We start from the raw sequence: 23,888 nt of genomic DNA, 5'->3' as shown, positions 1-23,888 counted from the left end.
CTAATAGTATCCAAAATTACCACATATACTATTAAATTTTAATATAACATCTGAAATTAAAATTCCAAAACAAACTCCCAAATCATTTACCATGACAAAAATATTTTGGTATTTTGGCATCCTTGGCAGGTACATGTTTCCAAGCTGGTAGTCCTAAATATGCTCCTTTCCCACTACTGCCACTACTTACGCACCATAGTGCAGGCAGTGAGGCATACTCAGTTTCTGATTTACCTGAACACTTCTTCTGGAAGAAAACATGCCTAAAACACTGAAACACCTTATTCCTACCTTGTGATACTTTCCAACGAGTGGTCCGCAAATATGTGGCTTAAAACACAAATATCACAGTCCATTGTTCAAGTCTTTATTACATGATACATTGCTGGGTAATTTTATTTCATCTCTTAACATTGGAACATAAAATTGTACTAAGCCGGTAATGAGAAACAGTATCACATAAACATCATTTTCAGTTTAGACACACATTTTTTTTTTGAACGAGAGTAACTAGAATAATTTTTTTTTTAATTTGTCAGAAAATTAAACTACTGATACAAGATGGAGCATGGGAATAGTTTTTTTATTTTTTTTTATTTTGTAATCAGATGTTCACAGTAGGTAGTAATCTTATTTTGAACTACTATTTACAAAAAATTTCACCACAAAATGCCAAAATTCTGCTGTAAGAGGTAGAAAAAGAGGCAGGTTTTTTTTAATGTGTAGACAGTGACATTCCTCTAGTTTCAAAGGTTAAATGTGCAAAACTTTATTAGTGTAGAATAAAATTGTAGATTTGTATATAAAAAACAGCATGCAAACAAACATATACATTTAATTTGTATCAATATAAATGATTATTTACATGTTCGTAATTAAATTCCTTGATTGTGTTTGTAAGATTAATTTTTTGTTACAAGTAAAAAATATATACAAATGTTGTAAGACCACCTAGTGAAAAATGACCAAGCTAATAGTAATTACAACAATTAGGTGAACAAATAACCATCAATAATATAATCCTGTATAACTCTAGAGTGTTATAATGTAGTAAAAATTTATGTACCTACTTAAAATAATTCTTAAGTGACAGGATTTAAACCTGGAAACTTGTAATCCATAACCACGTACAAACCACTGAGCCAAATAAACATAATAATTTAATAATTTACTGTGAAAAATATTTCATTGTAAGTATTTATATCCTAGGATTGTAACATCTTTTAAAACTTGCAATATTTATTTTATGACTATTAAATTTTTTACTAAATGTACTCCAGTCATTACATTGATGATTTGCATTTCGAAGTCACCATAAATTTATCAGAAATTCATTATTTTTCATGAACATAACACATTTCCCCATATCTTAAATTGTTTTCATTTTATTAGATGCAGTCTGTATACTCTCATCATAATTCATTATACCAGAAAATGAAGTTCATTATGTGTGGTTCACATCAAACATGCTTTCATTTAATGAACGATGAGCAATATCAGGAGCCTTATTGTTTTCCTACAAACATAACACATCCAATAACATTTAGTCATGTCAAACAGTTTTATAAGTTCTATCTTGCGAAGTCATAAGTTTTTGTTAAACAATTCTGTAGCAAACACACATTTTGAAATTATCCATGACTGCAATTTACATGTAAATTATTTCATATGAAATACAAAAGATAACTTTCACTCTAAACACACCCCACAATTATTTTTTTTCTAAATCTAAATTAAATTAAACTTCGTTCAAAAAATCGATAAGCCTACTATTTAAGTTACAATTTCTTTCATTTTCTTGCACACTTTCTTGCTGCTTCTTCCAACACTTTTTTCTTAGCTATCAATTGATGAGATGATTCAATCTTATAAAAGTCCTTATTCTTACAAATGAAGCAACTAATTTCTTCTCAACAGCGGGATACCTCAATGATAATTCTTCTGTAAGAACAACGCGTCCCAGGCATTTTTAAATTACTAAACCACAGCACGAAAACAAAATCTAAACAAGCACGCAATTTCACTTTTGTTTAGTTTGAAGGTCTAGCGAATACGTCATATCACGGAAACACCCGAACGACCCATACTCGTTTCTCTTCTGTTGAGATGACCTGGTATCCATAGAAAAGAGAGGGAGGGATAGAAAGGCCACTCTCTGAATAACAGCTCGAACGCTATTTGCAGCGCTGTTGTAGCCGTGCACAGTATTAACCGTATACACATTGGTGGAAGAATGACCTAAGTAGCTATTTATGCTGAAACCACCTATGTCACAAGCTAGCATTACTATTGAAGTTTGCAATCACATCTACAGCATTAAGAGGGTGGAGAGTTTTCAGCTTCTCGACGTTTATTCTCTGTATCATTCATTGTATACCGTTTCTTCGTAAACTGGGAAGCGGTGTCTAACAGCAAATTTATCATCGCAACCAGGCACACAAAATTTCGTACACGTGGCGGCATTGTATTTTACTTAATACGTAATTTTATACTCAGTTTAACAATCTTACCTCAATGAAAATATGACCTCTAATAATTGAATAAATAAACGCCAGATATTTTCCAGTTTCCACCTACGAAGCAATAAGCAAGTAGCACGCAAATAACCTAAAGTCCTAAACAAAAATACGAAAGAAAAATTGCCGCCATTACAAATGAGCCTTGGCAACGAATCGTAAACAAACTTTTAGAACGGAGTCTAGCGGCAGCACCACTACTTCCTGCAACTGGCTGCAAATGCCAAGCCTTTCCGAAGTTGGCCGAACGGGAGCGCCAACCCCCTGGATGTTTTTTTTTATTTTTACGCGCGCGTTTATTATCTCCAGTATAAAAAAGCCACACAGACTGTTTAATGGGTGGTTGGTTATATTAGGCAAGTATAGCTACATTAAAAATACTGTAAAAATCATTTTATGGGTGCTTAGCAAATAACTTATTAATATGTAGCTATCCAGCGATAGGAAACCGTTTACATTATTTCACAGTATCTTTAATGTAGCTATCCTAACAAAATTAACTGTCCACAATGTTTTAAAGTATTTATAATGTAGCTAACCTAACCTAACTGACCATTAGTTATCATGTCCTTACCTGAAAATTACAAGTTGCGTAAAATTGCAAGGGAATATGGGGCGTCCCGAGAATATTTGTGGAAGACAAAGACTTCCTAGATTTTATGCGGTATGAAAAATATACAAATCCAAGAAGTATGTTTCTTCAATTAGGTATTTTCTTCTAAAAACAATTATAAATAAATACCGTTGCCTTGTTTAAGGACTTTCCTTTAAACAACACCTCCATATTTATTTACAATGAACAAAAAAAACGAAGATGCACGATCGGGCGTTTCGCTCTCTCGTCAGTGAAAAGAAGGCTTTCCGTTGCGGGATCGCGCCGCCGGCCCCGGAACGAGCGTGAACGGTGCGGCATTTGCAGCCAGTTGCAGGAAGTAGCGGTGCTGCCGCTAGACTGTGCAGTGAGCACACTAGCGCTCTTACGGCCGTGCACACAAACAAAACGTCGTTCAAGCATCTCTCTAATGAGTGCACATCCCGTGCTGGTATCTAAAGACCTTGGTTGAGCACCAAAGAAGAAAACGACATGAACGAGCAAAGATTAATATATAATGTTAAGGCGAAACAACAACCATAGAGTACACTTGCTAAAGATAACAAAAACACAAAATTCAAAATTTTTGACTCTGCACTATCTTTACATTTTAATGTTAACTAAGGATTTTCAAAATTGTAATGCATATTTTTTTAAAAAATTTCATAATTTTATGACTATGAATTATAACATAAAGTATTAAAGGATAGTTACTATTATCTTTGAATATATATACTGTATAGAAGTCGCGAGTGGATAAGATTTACTCTACGTTTTTCAGGAGTGTATGATGAACAGCTTGGGAATTTCACCGCTGCAGTGCGCTGCCGTAACGCCCTGTATCGTCTTAGGTTATTATTTACACGTAAGAGCGCAGCACTGTCGCCCGCTGTCATTCTCCCGCACCCCCGCCGAACATTCCATGCAGCTCAAGGTCGTTCAACGGGAGTTTGTGCGTCACAAAACTGTAGGGTTGAGAGGTCGGGTAGAAGGTGGGTGGAGGACAACGCATGTTTGAGGGAGGGTGGGGAAGGGGTTTTTGAAGAGTTCGACACTTGTCCGCTAGGGACCACCACAAGTCTATGCCCTAGAGATGGTGGCGATTGCGGCGGTGAATTAACCAACTACCTCAAACCATATTAGAAATTTTAACCTGGGCTGGCGACTTCTATACAGTATATATATATATATATATATATATATTCAAAGCTATTATATAGTTGAAGTTATCGCACCAAAACACTTAGTAAATTCCCCAATGTTTGCGATGGTTAATATATACAGATTAATCATGTGTTGTGCCATCTTTTCAAGATTTCTAAGACTTCCACAAATGGAAGCACTTTTTTTAGGGACACAGTTCAGATTTAATCGACTGCCGTTCCATTCACGAAATTACTTCTACCAAATGTCGTATACTGAGAGATAATATGTTTACACATAAAAAAATATAAATGTGTCGGGGAAAAGTCTATTGCCTATGGCTTCCTTCACATTAATTGCCACCACGATGTTTCAATTATCTCGTGCAGGGTTATATTTTCTGTACAAAATGATTTGAGATCAGGTTTGAAGGTTTTGTCAAAAATTTAATGTCAATGTTTAACAGCCACATGTACCGTACAGAAGATTTTCTTTTCCTTATGATAACTGCTTATAAGTAAACTCTGTTTTGAATTTTTATCGTTAGGTACATGCGGAGTACTTTTTTGACGTGAAAACGTCTAATAAATCGATGAACGCCGGCTGCACGCACGAAAAAGTGTCCCACTACGGATTTCCCACTACGGATGTGTTCTGTTTGCTCATTGTACGCATGCGTGGCATCTCTCTTCCACTCGATTGGAACAACCATCGATTTGACTTTTCAATTATATTTTTGTCGTTTGAATTATTAATATTATGTAATTTAACGATCGTCCACCGATTTTTAGCACAATCGGTACGGTTATTTAAAAGTAATGTTGAAAATTCAAATACGTTTTTAACCAACAATGGTGTTTTACAGTTACACATAATAATTCAAATTACACCCGGGATTTTTTGCACAATGTTTTAAAAAATATTGTAACACATTATAAATATGTTTGGTGTATTTGGGATGCGTATTTGTTATAAAATAGTGTTAATATTATACCCCTACTGTGAACAAAGTTTTTTATAAATATATATATATAACATTTGAAACTACATTACTTTAGTATGGCCTGGTGGGCGTGTGGTTAGCGTACTGAACTAATAGTTTAATGGATGTCGGTTCGAAGCCTGGCAGTTGCGGTTTTTTTTAATACTTGTAAAAATAAATATGGCGCATGCAACATTTTAAAAGTAATAAATATATTTGAATTAATAAATGCAAATAAATGTACATTTATTAATTCAATTGCACATTTCATTTCACTCCTTTGTATCCATACAAAATAGTGATAATTCAATAAAAATGATTCAATTTTATTCATAAAAGTATGCAGAGGTAGATTTTATCATGCAAAAGATTAAATAATTAAAAAAAAAATTCTTTCTCAAAGAATATAATATTTTTAATGCCTAAATGGTTTGGTTGCAAAAACCTATTACGGCTCAGTCTCAGGCCGAATATGATATTTCCTTTTCTTCTGGATCAATCATTTCATCAATGTTTTGTTATGACGTTGTCACGTTAAACTATCGTCCGTAAACCGACTTTACAGACAACCAATTTTTTTTACAGTTAGAATCTAACTACAAATGTTTTTTTTTATTTATGATAATATTATAAATAAGAGTGTGAGTTAATTTTTTAAGAAGCAAACTCGAAAACTACCCGACCTATTTCATAACTTTTTCACTGTTGTGAAGCTACCGTATTTCAGATGGACATGCTCTCTATACATAGTTACGCTCATCATTGATTCACTAACTCTGTAACGCCAAAGAGATACGTATACCTTGGAGACAAGCGTATAAAAAAAAACACATATTAGCCTACTCCATAGAGATGTGTATAAAATATAAAACTGGAAGTATAAGATTAGAGTAACATTTGAAATACAGCAACATTAGTGAAATCCGCCTTAGATTATAATTAAGTGTTAGTTATATCCCTCAATTTTAAATGGGTGCCTGAGGCACCTTATGAATAACTATGCTTATTATTTCTAAAAAGTCTTATATATCAAAAAGTTTAGCTCTAAACGTTAAACTGCGAGAATGTTTCTCTTTTGTAAATTTAAGTTTGCGTCATTGGGAATCCTTTGATAATGTTATGAATTTTTTACTCATGCCATTTCAAAATTCTTGGATTTTATTTTTTAAATATTCTTAGGCTACATTTTGAAATTTATAACTTATTAAAAAAACCTTTGGTATTTTTGTCTTATAATTTATATAATAAATATTTGTATGCCCGAAAGTTTTGTTGCAGGTTTTGCATTTTTGTAGTCATGCCATTTAGAATTTTTATATTATATTCTTCTTTTGTGATCTCTTAATTTCTTGCGGCTAAAATTATTGGTAAAGAACACAGCTGCACTTAATATATATAAAAATAATTTTTGTCTAATGTTTTGTAACATTTCACACACATACACACACATATATATATCATAAATAATATTCATTTCCACAATATTAAAATAAATTAAATTTTTTATATAAATTTTGTGTATGCTAAATTAAAGTTTTTGTTATATTCATAACTAGCGACCCGCCCCGACTTCGCACGGGTGCAATGCTGATACTAAATATATTACACAATGTCTTTATATACAACGTTCACAGCTTTTTTGTTATTAGACAATACAAACATGTTTTCTTTAGAGCTTACTCTTGAGAGAGCGACATATAATTAGCCATGTTAAATACACTCAACGTTCAAATCTAAGCCTGCAACGTTGAATGTTTGACCCTGCGATTTATTAATGGAGCTCCGATAAACGCGTGAGACCGCTGCTAATCATAAAGTGCTGTAGGGCGAAGCGCGGCCTTCGACGCGCTATTTATAGGCACACGCCGCCGGCCTCCCGGCCAGTACCGCCGCAACCGCTATGTCCCTGCATTTTAAATCTGTAATATCTTCGAAAATATTAATTTCAATTACATGCTGTAAAGGGCAATATTGATCTATATTAAATGCACAGTGTATTTAAGGTACTTAATTGGATAAGGATTAACGCTGTATTGCTTAAAATCGCTTCGTAAATAAGCCATTATTTCTCGTAAAAAGTAAAGGATAAAATATGGTTATTGTGGGTTAGAGATAGACATATACCATCGCGGACGTTTTTGTAGAACTTTTTAAGATGTACAATACTGTAGTACATTATTTTGATCTATCTCGTAGGGTTCAGCCAGCGTTTGCAATGTAAGCGCAAAAAAAATGTGTTTATTTACATCACATTAGAAACCTCTAAAATTATCAGTGTTTCTCTACTATATTATGCATGTATTATACATACAAACCTTCCTCTTGAATCACTCTATCTATTAAAGAATCTGCATCAAAATCCGTTGCGTAGTTTTAAAGATCTAAGCATACATAGGGACAGACAGACATGGGAAGCGACTTTGTTTTATACTATGTAGTGATTTTTCAATGGAAGCTTAGGCGCCTTACAAACTCCTAGTTAAATATAAATATGCTTCCATAAGATATGAGAATATTTCTTACTGCAACCATATAGACATATGGGTTAAATAAATTCGAATTCGAAGATCAAGTACAAAAAAATCACTTGGAACAAGACATTAATTTAGATATCAGTTTTTAAATACTGACTCTTCAAAGAAAATTTTGCCTGTTAAAATATTTATTTACCAGTGCGCAACCGCCTACTGCTAATAATTAAGTATAATTACATGAAATGTAAAGAATATTGAACATTTAAAGACCGCGTGCGATGTTTTGCTGTTTGAAAAACTATGATAACTAGAAATGTATTTAACTACTGTCGTGTGAAGTAGATGTTTTTTTATTAAAATAAAATAATATTTTGATATAAAATAGCTTACAAATTAAGAGTATCTGGCGTAGAACACTCAAAACACGAGTACCTGCTACTCTTGGTATATTAGAAATAGTGTTTTAGAAAATATACGTTCGTTCATATTAATAATTTATTTATTTTGTGTTTTTCCCTTTAAAAGAGAATTAATCAAAGTAGTATAGTTTGGCCGGAGCTGGGACACGGGTTCTGGGTGTGGATTGTGTATATTGTGACGTCACGTCCATCTCTGACGTCACGGCAGCGATCTTGGATGAGTATGACCTAAAACTTGACCTTGACCTTTGACCTTCAAAACTTGCCAAATGTTGCCAAAATTTGCCAAAATTTACCCAAATTCCTCAAAATTCGCCAAAATTACCATTTTTCTGGAAAAAAAAACCGTCATAAAATCTCAAAAAATTCCAATATTCAAAAATTAGGATTTCGAAAAACCTCAAAAGTCGTTTTGCCTGAGAAAGAACTCAAAATCCTAAAAATGGCTTAAGCATCCATGTCTACAGCCTCCGATAAGCCATTTCTAGAAATAAGGATACCATGACCACCATCTTAGATTATGACGTCACCGTTGCAATTTCCGTTACAGTCGCCATCTTGAAAATCTTTATTTATTATCCGATTTTTATAAATAAAATTTTATAATTTATAAAATAATTCAATGAATAAAATTTAAATAACAAAATTTAAAAAAAACAAATATTTACGACATGGATCTCGGAGTCCTCGGTTCAACCCTGGTGAGGGCAAAAATAAAAAAAATGGTGACAGTCTCCTTCCTCAATGGTGGCTGCTGGCAGACTGACTCCCCCCACCACTCATGTCAAAGTATATATATATCGTCACCTAGTATGATGTCATGTCCGCCATCTTGAAAATCCGTAATTTTAATGTTAAAAAAAGGGAACAATTTTAAAAATCATTAAAATAATTAATCTTTTTAATTAAATAATAAAAATCTTTAAAAGCATCGTTTTTCTTTTCGTTACGGCATCCATCTTGAAAATCCATAAATTTAATGCTAGGAATTCGGGAATAATTCCAAAATTCATTTTAAAATTAACTTATTAGAAAAATGCTTGATTAGATCGATTCCTGTCCTTAGTTCGAAAACGCTAAGAGAAAAAATACCGATCCTTCCAAACTTTGACCTTGAACATTAAATTTGACATTGACCATGAACTTTGAACTTGACCTTGACCTTGACGTCCATAATTGATCCGAAATTTTGTGTTCAGTACAATCTACCATGACCTACCACCTGCTAGAGGTCATTGCCACCATCTTGTTTTCGTCTGCTGGAGCACTCCATCTTGTGTGTACTCGTCTTATAGAGTACATTATCATTAGACTTGTTTACGTTTTACCCGCTAGAGTGCAGTAATCATTTATTACTATTACTGTGACACCCGCCATCTTGGAATTTTGGCGCCATATTGAAATCGTGTAATTATTTAGATTTAAATTCGGGAAAAACCCAAAATTCATCCAAAAATGTACTCATTAAGGTAATGATTGATTATATCGATTCCTGTTCTTGGTTCGATCCTTGAACGATACAAAAAATTTAATTTTATGTAAAAAAATAATAATTTTAATAAATCATGATTAAAGTCCTAAAATAGACTTAAATTCATCTACTACTACCATCATCCTCTCAACCATTACGACCGCCATCTTAGATATTTGTATTTATTGACTTATTAGTTCGGGAAAAATTCGAAAATTCACCGAAAAATCACACATTACTTTACATCAGGCGTACTCAACCTGGTGCTCGCGAGCCCCCGAGTGCTCGCGGAAGGAATAATGGTGCTCGAATAGTTGTGGTCGAAAAGTGCTCGCGAACACCCTTATTCCACATTTAAAAAAATATATAGATGTACTGATTTTATTGTATTGTTGATATGCTTTCGTTCGCAACACACGTAGTACATAACTTTGCCGACAGGTTGCAGATCAGCATGGGTGTGTCACAATCGATTGAAATATTTCGGGCTCCACACGATAGCGTGGCGCGTACCATTGTGATTGCCGTGACAATACATATATTTTTCTGCGCACCGAGCACAGTTACGTGAAGTGTGAGGTTATGGTTTGTTATAATGAATAAATTTGTTGTTAGGAAACGTACTGGGAATGAAGAAGAGACATCGACATCATCGCTGTCATTATCGGTAGTGGTTTCAAATAAGGGCAGCGAAGGGAAGAACCAAAAAACGTACTCATTTCAGAAAACCTTGGAGGCTGATTATCTTGTAGTGCAGAACGACGATAATACTGGTGTAATCTGCCTACTCTGTTCGGCTTCTTTATCTGGATTTCGAAAAGCAAACTTTTAAAGTCATCACGAAACTCATCACAGTGTGTTCATGAAGGAATGTCCAGTAAATTCAGACGCACGATTGCATAAGGTGAGTGACTTAAAGATAAAGTTTCAATGTCAGCAAAAACTGTTTTCATCCAACAGTACAGAAGTATCCATAGACATGTCTAACAAACTAGTTCGGCAAGGAATGACATTTTCAGTTGGAAAGGTGGTCAAAGACTGTATTGTTTCAGCAGTGACAACTCTTGTTGAAAGCATACCTACCTGAAAAATACCGGAGTATTATTATAAATGCGGCAAAGAATGTTCCTTTAAGTAACGATACAGTCGCCAGACGTGTTAATGTTATTTCTGCTCAAATCAAGGAAATCACTCTGTAAAAATTGTCTGACTGTGTTTATTTTTCGCTAGCGGTGGACCAGTCCACCGATGTTGCTTCGGTAGCTCAACTAATGTACTTCGTGCGTTGCATTGATAGTCACGGGACAGTTGATAATTTATTTTTGACAGTTCTGCCCCTATCAGGTTCAACTACGGGTCAAGACATTTACACAGCTGTTACAAACTTCTTCGTGTCTAATGAAATTGATGTGTCAAAGCTTGCATGTGTGTTTACGGATGGCGCAAAACCGGTAGGCAAAAACAAGGGATTTGTTAAACTTTTGAAGAAAGATGAACGCTTTCCTTCTTTCATCCATTTCCACTGCTTGATTCATTTTGAAAACTTAGCCTGTCATTTTCAGTCAGTTCCAGAAATGCCAGAGCATTTCAAAGTAATCGTGAAAGTGATTAATTTCCTTGCTGCAAAACCTCTGAACAAACGCCTGCTGAGAGTATTCCTACAAGATTTGTCTGCTCCACATTCCGATTTAATTCTTCACACAGATGTTCGCTGGCTAAGCCGTAGAAAAACTATTTCACGTGTTTGGAAACTTTTTGAAGAAATTAAGGCATTTATTTCTTCCAGTGGTTACGCCCTTCAGTTCCCTCAGCTGTACGAAGATGATTTCAAGGTCACCCTGGCTTTTATTGTTGATTTGTTTGAATATCTGAATGCGGTAAATATCCACCTTCAAGGACGACAAAATACTGTTATTGATTTGAAACAAATAATATTTGCCTTTAAAACAAAAATTGAAAGATACTTATCACTCGCTGAAAAAAATGAACTCTTGCACTTTCCTGAAATGGAACGCACCTTGCAGAGTTTGGGCAGCACAGACTGTCCCAAGTTTGTTGTTCGTGCACTTCAAGACCTTACAAATGCATTCAGCACGAGATTCCAAACCTTGGAAGAATATGAGTCGCTGTTCGCATTGGTCTTTAATCCACTAACTTTTCCTTTTAACTTAGTTAGGAAAGTTAAACTTATTGAGTGACATGATCTGGGATACGCTGAAATGGAAGTAATAGAAATTCAGTCTACGCTGGCCATGAAAATGTTATTTCAAAATGAAAATCTCTCGACTTTTTGGGGTTCAAAAGAAATAGAAAAGTTTCCCATCCTACATAAGATTTCTCTCAAATGCCTAGCAATGTTTGGAACTACATATATGTGTGAGAGTGCTTTTTCAGTGATGAAGTATGTTAAGAACAAATTCCGAGCACGATTAAGTGAATCTCACTTGGAGGAGTGTCTGCGGATTGCCACAAGTGATTTCCCGTTGGAGGTCCAGGATCTTGTGAATAACATTCAGGCCCAAGGGTCTCACTAGACATGGTGAACTAGCAGTGTTCTTTTTCCATGCTACTGTATGCATCCATCATTCCTGTGTTTGAATGCAGACTGTGAATTGTCTGGAATTATCTACAAGCATATTTAAGGATAGCATTAAAATTTATTTTAATGTTATTTCAAACGATTAATTTTAGGAAATATGCCACGTAGTATGTTGTCATACATCCTTTCCATCAGTATGAATAAAAAATTTATTTTTGCAGGAAAATTGTTTTTGGTTTTTCTTTCTTGCAAATAACTTAACAATTGTAACCAATGATTGTGAACAATTTGAAGGATTATATTTATTGGGCTATAGAACAAAGTGTAAAATACTTATGCAACCTAAGCTCAAAAATCCTAAACTAAATATAATTTTTAACTTTATGCCAGTATAATGAGAATACTATAATGAAATGTTTAGCAGCAAACTAATAAAATATACTTAATTTGTAATAAATAAAACTCTGCGTGCTTTTACAGCTGTGTCGTAAAATAAAAAAATAAAAAGGAGTATCTTTGCAAGAATAAGTAGGTATGTTTTTCAACTTAAACATTAGCAGTGCTCTTCAAATCTAGCGAAGAGTTGCAGGTGCTCACCACCTTAAGAAGGTTGAGTACACCTGCTTTACACATTGAATCGATACTTTGTTCGATCTATGGACGAAGCTAAAAAAATTAATTTAAATACCTTAAAAGTGTCAGGTTCGAGAACAAAAACACCGCTAGTTCTTTTACAAACATAATTATTTCTATTCTACTACAGGATCACTTGCGAAAGCCAGCGATCTTTTAAACATTTAGCCCTACATAGACGTGAAACGACTGCTTCAATGCTCCAACAGCTCCAAATGCTCCAACAGCTCCAAATTCTCCAACAGCTCCAAATGCTCCAACAGCTCCAAATGCTCCAACAGCTCCAACAGCTCCGACAGCTCCAAATGCTCCAACATCACCAAATGCTCCAACCGCTCCAACAGTTCCAACAGCTCCAAATGCTCCAACAGCTCCATCTGCTCCATCTTTATTTGGCTCCAACAGATTTCATTTACTTTTTTTTTATCAAACTTGACATGATTACTTGCATGACATTATTAGTATACATATTGGCTGTCAGTGGTGACTTTTTTACACCTTTAAGTTATAAGTTTTATATAGAAATGAGATTTCAAGAAATGATAAAATCCATTTTGAAAAAATATTAATTTTTCTTCATGTTTATACACATGAATTTAATTTAAGCCATTAATGTATGTAGCCAGCTTCCCTCAGTACTTTGAGTATGAAGGATATTTCTTTGATGCTCGAATAGTTTCCTACACAAAGCGAACTATGTAGAACTCTTAGTCTGTCAACCAATATGTTAGGATCTTCCCATGAGGTATAATCAATCTCTTCTGCTACGTTCATCTTCCTTGTACGTTTATAATAAATATTATTATCGCTGGTGTCTTCCGTTTTAACACCAACCACAAGGTCATTTTCGTCATCAAGCCAGTGATTATCACAAGCGTGATCAGGATAATTTATTTTATTACGTCGTTTCCATCGTTTTGGTCTCAAGCCACCATCACAGTCTTCGCTCTTGCATGCTTTAGGTGCTTCATCACTCACTGTACTCAATAATGTCAGCTTTAGATGTGACAGCACAGTCATCGATCTTCAGATGTGTCACCACAGTCTTCAATCATGTCAGTATCACAAGCTTGATCATGATAATTAATTTTATTACGACGTTTCCACCGTTTCGGTCTCAGACCACCATCACAGTCATCGATCATGTCAGCCTTAGATGTGTCACCACATTCTTCAATCATGTCAGCTTCAGATGATTCATCACAGTCTTCGGTCTTGTCAGATTCAGGCGGTTCTCCATTTTTCACATTTTCATGGAGACTACTAGATGTTGGTAGAAATATCTTTTCATTTCTAATGAGGTTGCTACTTTCTTTGTTATCATTATTGTCGTCTTACTCTATCTTTGCTCAACAATCATAAGTCCACAAGCAAGGAGATCTGTTTTTGTATTTTTTGTATTTTTATATATTTAATTTTTTAATTTCTTTTGTAATTTTGATTTTAATTTTTTAAAGAAAATGTGTGGTGGTTTTCTCCGTGTGCTCGCGATTATTCTTGAACTTGTGACGTTTTTCTACGTGTGCTACCGATTATCCATTTCAATATTATGATGGTTTTCTACGTGTGCTCCCAATTATTCTTGTCAATATTATGATGGTTACCTCCGTGTTCTCCTGATTATTCTTGTCAATATTTTGATGGGTTTTTTCCCGTGTGCTTGCGATCATTCCTTGGTTTCTCCAAGTGCTTCTGGTTATTTCTGTCTAACCGATCTCTCCATGAAGGAGTTTTACTCTTAATGAGACATGTCATTTTATTCAAGGTTACATTTAATTAGTTAATTTCTGCTACTAAATAAACACTTGTAATATTTCATCAGGTAGAATTAAAAAAAATACATTATTACTCAGTCAAATAATAATATGCTCTGAGAAATCTGAGAAACACTAACTAAAAGAACAAACTTTCTTCTCCTTGAAGTCTATCGAAGCCATCCTTCTTTTTCGATTGTTAGTGAGCATCCCAATCCCACATAAAATAAATAAATTGTATTTACCTGCAATCAACATGTGGTATCATCTGTTGTTGAAAAGCATAACTACTTACAACAAGTACGTTTGCATGAGATAACTTAACTCTCACTGACGAAATATTTTAAATAATTCTATTTAAGTAATGGTTATAATTTAAAACTTTTAGTTTGCATCTGTCATTAGTCGCAAAAGCTAACATGTACCCTGGTCCATTGTCTGTAGCTGTATCAAAACAACATCACTGTAGATACTGCAGCAAGGTGTTTACCCTGAGAAAGAATGCTAAACGACATGAGAGAAGCGACTACAATTTGGGTCCTTGTTAAAAACCATTTAATTGTAGTCAGTGTCAGAAATCCTTTGGTAGAAGATATTACTTGGATAGACATTGCAAGAACTGTACAACTAAGATGAATAAAGATAACGAAGACTGTGCTTCAACATCACGGAAGAGGAACGAAGGCGGAATATTAGACGACAATAATGATTACGAAGAAATAGCAACTTCATTAGAAATGAAAATATATTTCCACCAACATCTAGTCGTCACCATGAGAATGTGAAAACTGGAGAACCGCCTGAATCTGACAAGACCGAAGACCGTGATGAATCATCTAAAGCTGACATGATTGAAGATTGTGGTGACACATCTGAAGCTGACATGATCGATGACTGTGATGGCGGTCTGAGACTAAAACGGTGGAAACGTCGTAATAATATAAATTATCCTGATCAAGCTTGGATTACTGACATGAATGAAGACTGTGGTGATACATCTGAAGCTGACATGATCGATGACTGTGCTGTCACATCTAAAGCTGACATTATTGAGTACAGTGCTGAAGCACCTAAAGCATGCAAGAGCGAAGACTGTGATGGTGGCTTGAGACCAAAACGATGGAAACGATGTAATAAAATAAATTATCCTGATCAAGGTTGTAATAATCACTGGCTTGATGACGAAAATGACCTTGTGGATGGTGTTAAAACGGAAGACACCAGTGATAATAATATTTATTATAAACGTACAAGGAAGATGAACGTAGCAGAAGAGATTGATTATACCTCATGGGAAGATCCTAACATATTGGTTGACAGACTAAGAGTTCTACATAGTTCGCTTTGTGTAGGAAACTATTCGAGCATCAAAGAAATATCCTTCATACTCAAAGTACTGAGGGAAGCTGGCTACATACATTAATGGCTTAAATTAAATGCATGTGTATAAACTTAAAGAAAAGTTAATATATTTTTTTTTAAAATGGATTTTAACATTTCTCGAAATCTCATTTCTAAATAATACTTGTAACTTAAAGGTGTAAAAAAGTCACCACTGACAGCCAATATGTATACTAATAATGTCATGCAAGTAATCATGTCAAGTTTGATTATAAAAAAAAAGTAAATGAAATCAGTTGGAGCCAAATAAAGATGGAGCAGCTGGAGCTATTGGAGCATTTGGAGCTGTTGGAGCATTTGGAGCTTTTGGAGCATTTTGAGCTGTTGGAGAATTGAAACAGTCGTTTCACATCTATGTAGGGCTAAATGTTTATAAGATTGCTGGCTTTCGCAAGTGATCCTGTAGTAGATCACTTTTTGCTTCGTCCATAGATCGAACAAAGTATCGATTCAATATGTAAAGTAATGTGTGATTTTTTCGGTGAATTTTGGAATTTTTTCCGTACTAATAAGTCAATAAATACAAATATATAAGATGGCGGTCGTAATAGTTGAGAGGATGATGGTAGTAGTAGATGAATTTAAGTCTATTTTAAGACTTTAATCATGATTTATTAAAATTCTTATTTTTTACATAAAATTAAATTTTTTTGTGTCGTTCAAGGATCTAACGAAGAACGGGAATCGATATAATCAATCAATACCTTAATGAGTACATTTTTTGATGAATTTTATATTTTTCCCGAATTTAAAGCTAAATAATTACACAATTTCATTATGGTGCCCAAATTCCAAGATGGCGGGTGTCACAGTAATAGTAATAAATGATTACTGCACTCTAGCGGGTAAAACATAAACAAGTATGATGGTACTGTACTCTATAAGACGAGTACACACAAGATGGAGTCCTCCAGCAGACGAAAACAAGATAGTGGCAATGACCTCTAGCAGGTGGTAGGTCATGGTAGCATGTACTGAACCCAAAATTTCGGATCAATGATGGATGTCAAGGTCAAGGTCAAATTTCAAGGTCAAGTTCCAAGTTCAAGGTCAATGTCAAATTTCAAGGTCAAGGTCAAATTTCAAGGTCAAGTTCAAAGTTCAAAGCCAAAGTCATATTTCAAGGTCAAGGTCAAAGTTCGGAAGGATATGTTATTTTTCTCTTAGCGTTTTCGAACTAAGGACAAGAATCGATCTAATCAAGCAGTATTCTAATAAGTAAATTTTTTGATGAATTTTGAAATTATGTCCGAATTTCTAGCATTAAATGTACGGATTTTCAAGATGGCTGCCATAACGAAAAGTGCAACGGTGTTTTTAAAGATTTTTATAATTTAATTCGAAATATTAATTTTTTTAATGAATTTTATAAAATTTCCCCCTTTTCTAACATAAAAATTACGGATTTTCAAGATGGCGAACATGACATCATACTAGGTGACGATATATATACTTGGACATGAGTGGTGGCGGGAGTCAGTCTGCCAGCAGCCACCATTGAAAAAGGAGCCTTTCGCATTTTATTATTTTTGCCCTCACCAGGTTCGAACCGAGGACACCAAGCTCCATGTCGTAAATATTTTTTTTTGTGTTTTTATTAAAATTTTATTAATTTTTTTTTTATAAATTCCAAAATTTTCTTTATAAAAATCAGATAATAAATAATAATTTTCAAGATGGCGACCGTAACGGAAATTGCAACGGTGACGTCATAATCCAAGATGGTGGTCATGGTATCCTTATACCTATAAATGGCTTATTGGAGGCTGTAGACATGGATGCTTAAGCCGTTTTTAGGATTTTGAGTTCTTTCTAAGGCAAAACGACTTTTGAGGTTTTTATAAACCATAATTTTAGAATTGTAGAATTTATTGAGATTTTTGACGGAAATTTTTTTCCAGAAAAATGGAAATTATGGCGAATTTTGAGGAATTTGGGTAAATGTTGGCAAATTTTGGCAAGTTTTGAAGGTCAAAGGTCACGGTCAAGTTTTAGGTCACACTCATCCAAGATGGCCGCCGTGACGTCAGAGATGGACGTGAAGTCACAATCCACACAATCCACCCCCAGGACCCGTGTCCCAGCTCCGGCCAAACTATACTACTAATCAATTTCTTTTTAAGTCTCTTTAAAATGTAAAATCAGAAATTTTATACTCTAGAAGAGCGGTGTATCAGTGATGAAAACAGTGTCCAACACATCTCACTACAATAATTATGTTAGAATAGGGAGAAAATTATTCACTGAGGAACGGCAAATAACTAATTTTATTGCACTGTTTTTTTTTTTTTTTTTTTTTTCAGCTTCTGCAGTCGACGTACTCTTGTCGCAAGTACAACAAAGTGCTGTCATACGTGGAGAGGTCCAAAGAGTACCAGTGCGTCATGAACCTGACGGCACGGCTTCAGAAGGAGGTGGCAGCTTTTGCTGGGTATTCGACATATACTTCAGTAATCTACGACATCCTTTTTATCGAGGTGAGCTTAAATCTATGCACCTACAACCAGTGGGATCATTAACCTGCACTGAGTGTTCATCTTACATGTTCTTACAACAGTAAAAAAACGAACAAAGTTTTCTTGTAAAACGTTGCCATCCTGTTAATTTTGATTCACTGTAAAGTTTCTTTTTGTAAATGGAACAGAAATATTAATGTTAATATTTGTACATTTGCACATTTACACGAATACTGTATCAATACAAAATAGTGTTAGCGGTAATATGGGTTCTTTGTATTGTTCCAGTACCTTTAACAGTTAAAGTTGCATTTGTAAACCGTTCCCTGAGTAGATCTCCAGTATTAACTGCGCACATAATAAGCATAATACAAAAAAGCATAGTTGTTGAACATTCAATTATTTTTTCAATGAAAAATTATGAAAAAATGATGCTTAAATGAAAGCTTAATCCAAATATAAAATTATGCTCTAATTATGTAAGATTATTATTATTTCAGAAACAGTTTTATATTTATGCAAAAATAACCACAGCCATGTGTTGTACGAAGTTACAATATGTTTCTTGTAGTTTTACATACCATTTCTTGGGAACTGTTTTCCAAAGAAATCTTTTGTAAAAGTACAGAAAAGTTTTTTTCTGTGTAACTCATCATAAATTTTACAGTTTCTGTACTTTTGGGAAAACTCTTGACCTATCCACTCTTTAAATGCTGTGATTAGGTGATGAATTGGGTTCCAAAGAAGATGAGGAACACCAATAAAGATTACGGTATTCATAGTTGCCGTTATTTAGGTTTATAAAAAAATTGCCAGCGAAGCTGCAAGAATTTCAGACTTTAAAAATGTTGTAGGAAAATAATGCAGTACTACCAGTATGCACGAAATCCGTGTGGACTGCAAAGCGGTCTAATACCGTCACAAATAAAACACAAAAACACACATTAAACTTTTGGCGGTTCACAGGAGCTGTACAACTTGACTCTGCCCAGCTGGGTGTGGTCATACTACCCAAACCCTTTGAAGAACCTGCACTTGTTCGACGAATTCATCACCGCTGCAGGAACAACCGAACTACAGAGACTGTCTGCAGGTGAGTCCTAATCAGGCTATGTTGGTTAGGCATCCTATACTAAAATGGCATTGAAAAATATGTGGAATTCGTATGGCTAACTGAAAAGTATGACGATTCACATTGGTCAGGTTCTTTGCTGGTCAAAAAATAGGATTACTTTCACGATGACATATTCTAAACTAAAATAGGCAGAAATATTGGGTTAGAAGGCTTTTATTTTCCGTTCCTTGTTCACTTGTGATGTATTACTTATTACCCAATTTTCCCTATGGAATAGAAAAGGTATTTTGAAATTCAAAATGGCCTTCTTTTGTTATTCTATTGTTTATAAATTAATTTTCAGACTAACGAAAATATTTAACAAAAAAAAGACTCGATAAATATTGAAATCATATTTTATATACTCTTACATACATATGTTTGTATCTAACTTTGCACTTTTTTTTTTAGCAATGTTTAATTTTATAACAAAAACTCGCTAGAAACCATAGAAAATAAACTTGAACATCATAGCGCATATATATATATATATATGTGTGTGTGTGTGTGTGTGTGGACTTAGGGTATCATCCGAGGACTTGAGCATGATATTTCAGCGTGGATCCGAGGACCTTTGGCAATCCGAGGACCTCCCCCAGGTCCTCGGATTAAAAGACCTCGGATTCACGCTGTTCTGTCAACCTAGTGTGTGAAAACATGATTTTTAAATTTTTTTTTGAGGTCCTCGGATAGACCGTAGAGAATCAAGTGTGTAGTGTGTGTGTGTTACCACCACGTCGCGCTAGTATCGTTGTCACTTACACTCCTTTACACACGGTGTGTATCCCATGTTTCTCAACGCTCCAAACGAGGACATTTCGCTCGAGTTTACACACATCTAATACACATCTCCGTAGTGTCTAACGCTGGTTGCGAGGACGTGGTGGACGTCTCTCATTTCACACATTACGAAGCCACAGACGCATGATCCGAGGACCTTAACTGGGTGCCATTTCAGGCGTATACATGTAAGCTGTGCTACATGAACAATTAATTCTTTATTACGCGTTACTTTACAGCCTTTATCTTACATTCAATTCATAAACTTCTTAGTTGTAATATGTAGGAATATGTATTATTAGAAATATGTATTTTTAATTTTATTTGGAAGTCATAACTACCATAAGCCTTCGAACATGAAGATTAAAACATAAAAATAATATTTTTAAAAAACCAAACGGCCCTAAAAAAACACAAAAAAATACTATAGGTACTAGAAATCGAAAAATAAATAATTAAAATTATAATATTTTATTAAAATTATAGGTAATATGTTTGGACACGAATTCTCACATTATAATTGTATAAACAATAAAATTGTATAAACAATACAATAAATTTCAATGTGACAGTTCTTGTCCAAACATAATTATTACCTATAATTTTAATAAAATATTATAATTGGTAGGTGCTACCTACTAATCGGTTTAAAGTCGGTGCCAAACCATATATATATATATATATATATATATATATATGTACCCATGTGAAATGCGTACCTATAGCTTCAAACACACAAAGGCATTTACACTGTAATCAGAAGACCTTGCATTTTCTGGTGTTAAACGAAGAACTTGTAAGTATAGTGTGTTAGATGATATAAATATACCCATATGAAAAGAGGACCTATGGCTTCAAACACACGTTGGTATTTAAACTGCAATCAGAAGACCTTGCATATTCTGGTGTTAAACGAGGACTTGTAGGCACAGTGTGTTAATATGATATAAATATACCCATATGAAGTGCGGACCTATGGCTTCAAACACACGTTGGTATTTACACTGCAATCGGAGGACCTTGCATATTCTGGTGTTAAACGAGGACTTGTAGGCACAGTGTGTTAATATGATATAAATATACCCATATGAAGTGCGGACCTATAGCTTTACACACACGTTGATATTTACACTGCTATCAGAGGGCCTTGCATTTTCTGGTGGTAAACGAGGACTTGTACGTTGTACGAACATTGATTTTATATGTTACACATATGAATATATATATATGTGTATATATACACCCAAATGGTGTGTGGACGTTTTAAGTTTGTTCAATTTAGCCTACTGGATGCGGTTAAACATAAAAGTTGCAACCATTTGAATACAATAGCTGGAATTTGCGTTTTCCTGGAATGTATAAAACGCTGTTTTACAAACGAATTTTGCCTTCTTAGTTGTTATTTCAGATTTGTGTAGTGCAGTCCATACACGAATATTTTCGGACATTCACTGCAACCGTCTATACACGTTTACTTTATCGCCGATGTCAGTAAGTAAAAAGTCAGGGGCATCAAATAAAGTCTTTTTTTATGATTCTGAACGCTTTGACTTAACCAATGTTTTTTAATACTTCTGGCAATTTGCTTCTCCCCCTAACCTCCATCCTACTGCTCATCCCTAGATAATAAATAAAAATAATTTACGTAACCTACGTTGTTTCATTAAACAAATATATTTGTTGGGAAAAAAGTTTATTATTGAACAAAATATTTCTTAAGATTAATTTACCGCCCCGAAAATATTTTACTGCGTGTTTCATTAAGTTCATGGGAATTTGATCATAAATATGTATTTTTACGAGAAAACGTACAACACTACTTGCAATAGTTTTATAATGATGACAAATTATAATTTTTATGAAACTTGCAAATGGTATTTCAGTGAATATTGTTGCTATCGTTTCTCACAGTGAAGTTCAAACGCAGACTGTTTTATCACGGCTCGGGAACACCGTAAGGATCACAAAGTATTTTTCCGCCTTAGCGTTGTGTCACATGTCGCCATACGTAGCGAAAACACAATATGGCCACCTTTGAGATAATAAATGTATATGTAAGGATAAATAAACAGTTATTCAGATATTCTTGCGAAATTCTCACTTTCACGCCTTGTTAAAATAAACAGAATAACTTTGACCTAGTTTAATGTTAATGACATAGACAACTCTGTGTAGTTCTGCAAAATTACACCTATAGATACTTGTGTTTGCATATCATAATTGAACTCAAATATATAACTAAGTAACTTCCATGAACGTTTGTAGGACTTGAACTAAACACATTTTTGCCGGCCTCTTTACGTATTTTATAGCAAAAGAACATTCGGGAGATGGTTTGTGACGTACTTGACGTAAGTTAGATGAGATCAGTTTTTAAAACGTTCCCATTTTATGTTCCCGGCATCAAGTGGTGAAGTGATTGATATCAACAATTGAATTAACTTTGGTTTTAACAGAACAGCACGTGTTTTAAAGTAGCTTATTTATTTTGAGATATGTAGTATTTAATCACATAAAGTAACTCTTTAAAGGAGATAATAATTAATGGCTTTATGGTTATTTCAACTGTCAATAATGACACCGCATGGATAACAACATCACTGCTTTCAGCCTGTGGCCGGGTCCAGAAAACATGGATGCCAATCCTAAAATATAATGTTTAACAGCTCCCGCACTAGACGGCCAAGTTGCCGTGGCCAGTTCGCCGCGACCTGAGAGTGCGTGGCAACTACTGAGAGAGCACACACTTGTCCGCGGCGGCCAGGCTCAGGCGTGTCGCTACGACTTGAAGGTGGATGCAGACCATGTCATTTGTGTGATTAGTCGCCTAGTGTGCGGGAGCTGTAAGGATGAATGACGAGAATATAAAAACAAATAACTTACCCGTGCGAATAAAACATTTTATCTTGATCAGACATCGAATGGTAATATAATAATGGGGTAGTATGTAAATGCAAGTATTTATTAATGCAAAGTATTGAAAATATAGTACCAACAGATTTTTGCCGTATCGAATATTTATTTTTACACTTCTTACAGTTAAAATCTTCTTCAATAACAATGTTAGAAGTTATAATGTGATAATCCTTTACTTTTGGGCTGTATGTGCCTGATACAAACATAAATAGGCCTACCATTGAATATACCAACTCGTGAAAAAACCATGTGGTAAAGAGGTTCTGGGAAATATAAACCTGCCCTTTAAAGCGTCTGACCTTGTGATTTATTAATGGTCATTGTTATGCCTACTTTTCTTGGGAATTATTTCCTCATCATTTGGAAATACAAAGTTTTATAATAAATTGTGAGAATAATGCGGAGTCTATGAGCAAAGTTGCTGTGTAAATGCAAATCATACATTTTGATGAAGTACAATGGGAGATTTAGCGTAACGGCAAAGAAACACCTTTGAGAAATAATATATAGCCTAACAGCAGACAGAATATCAGTGTTATTGGGGTTTAGATAAATATAAAGTAACATTGCAAACCCTATATAAATAATTAATGAAAAAATTAAATAAGTTATGTTACAAATTAAGTTATAAAAGTATGTGGAACTTACTTCGGTTAATTCGCTTCAACAGCTGTCATGCATGTAAGATTATTTATATA

At 34.4% G+C, this 23,888-nt stretch overlaps 1 protein-coding gene across 1 annotated transcript in view; it reads left to right on the top strand.

Moving 5' to 3' along the window:
* The window catches only part of LOC134541948 (prostatic acid phosphatase-like), a 53,830-nt gene that overhangs the window by 9,656 nt on the left and 20,286 nt on the right, over nt 1-23,888 (top strand). The window contains exons 4-5 of the mRNA XM_063385704.1: nt 18,228-18,401; nt 19,347-19,473. Coding sequence (XP_063241774.1) covers nt 18,228-18,401; nt 19,347-19,473 — 301 coding nt within the window. The remainder of the gene's footprint in view (nt 1-18,227; nt 18,402-19,346; nt 19,474-23,888) is intronic.

This window comes from Bacillus rossius (genome assembly GCF_032445375.1).
Source record: "Bacillus rossius redtenbacheri isolate Brsri chromosome 4 unlocalized genomic scaffold, Brsri_v3 Brsri_v3_scf4_2, whole genome shotgun sequence".
In the NCBI taxonomy this organism is placed as follows: domain Eukaryota; kingdom Metazoa; phylum Arthropoda; class Insecta; order Phasmatodea; family Bacillidae; genus Bacillus; species Bacillus rossius.
The sequence above is the reverse complement of the archived record's forward strand: the minus strand, read 5'-3'. Positions and strand labels throughout refer to the sequence as shown.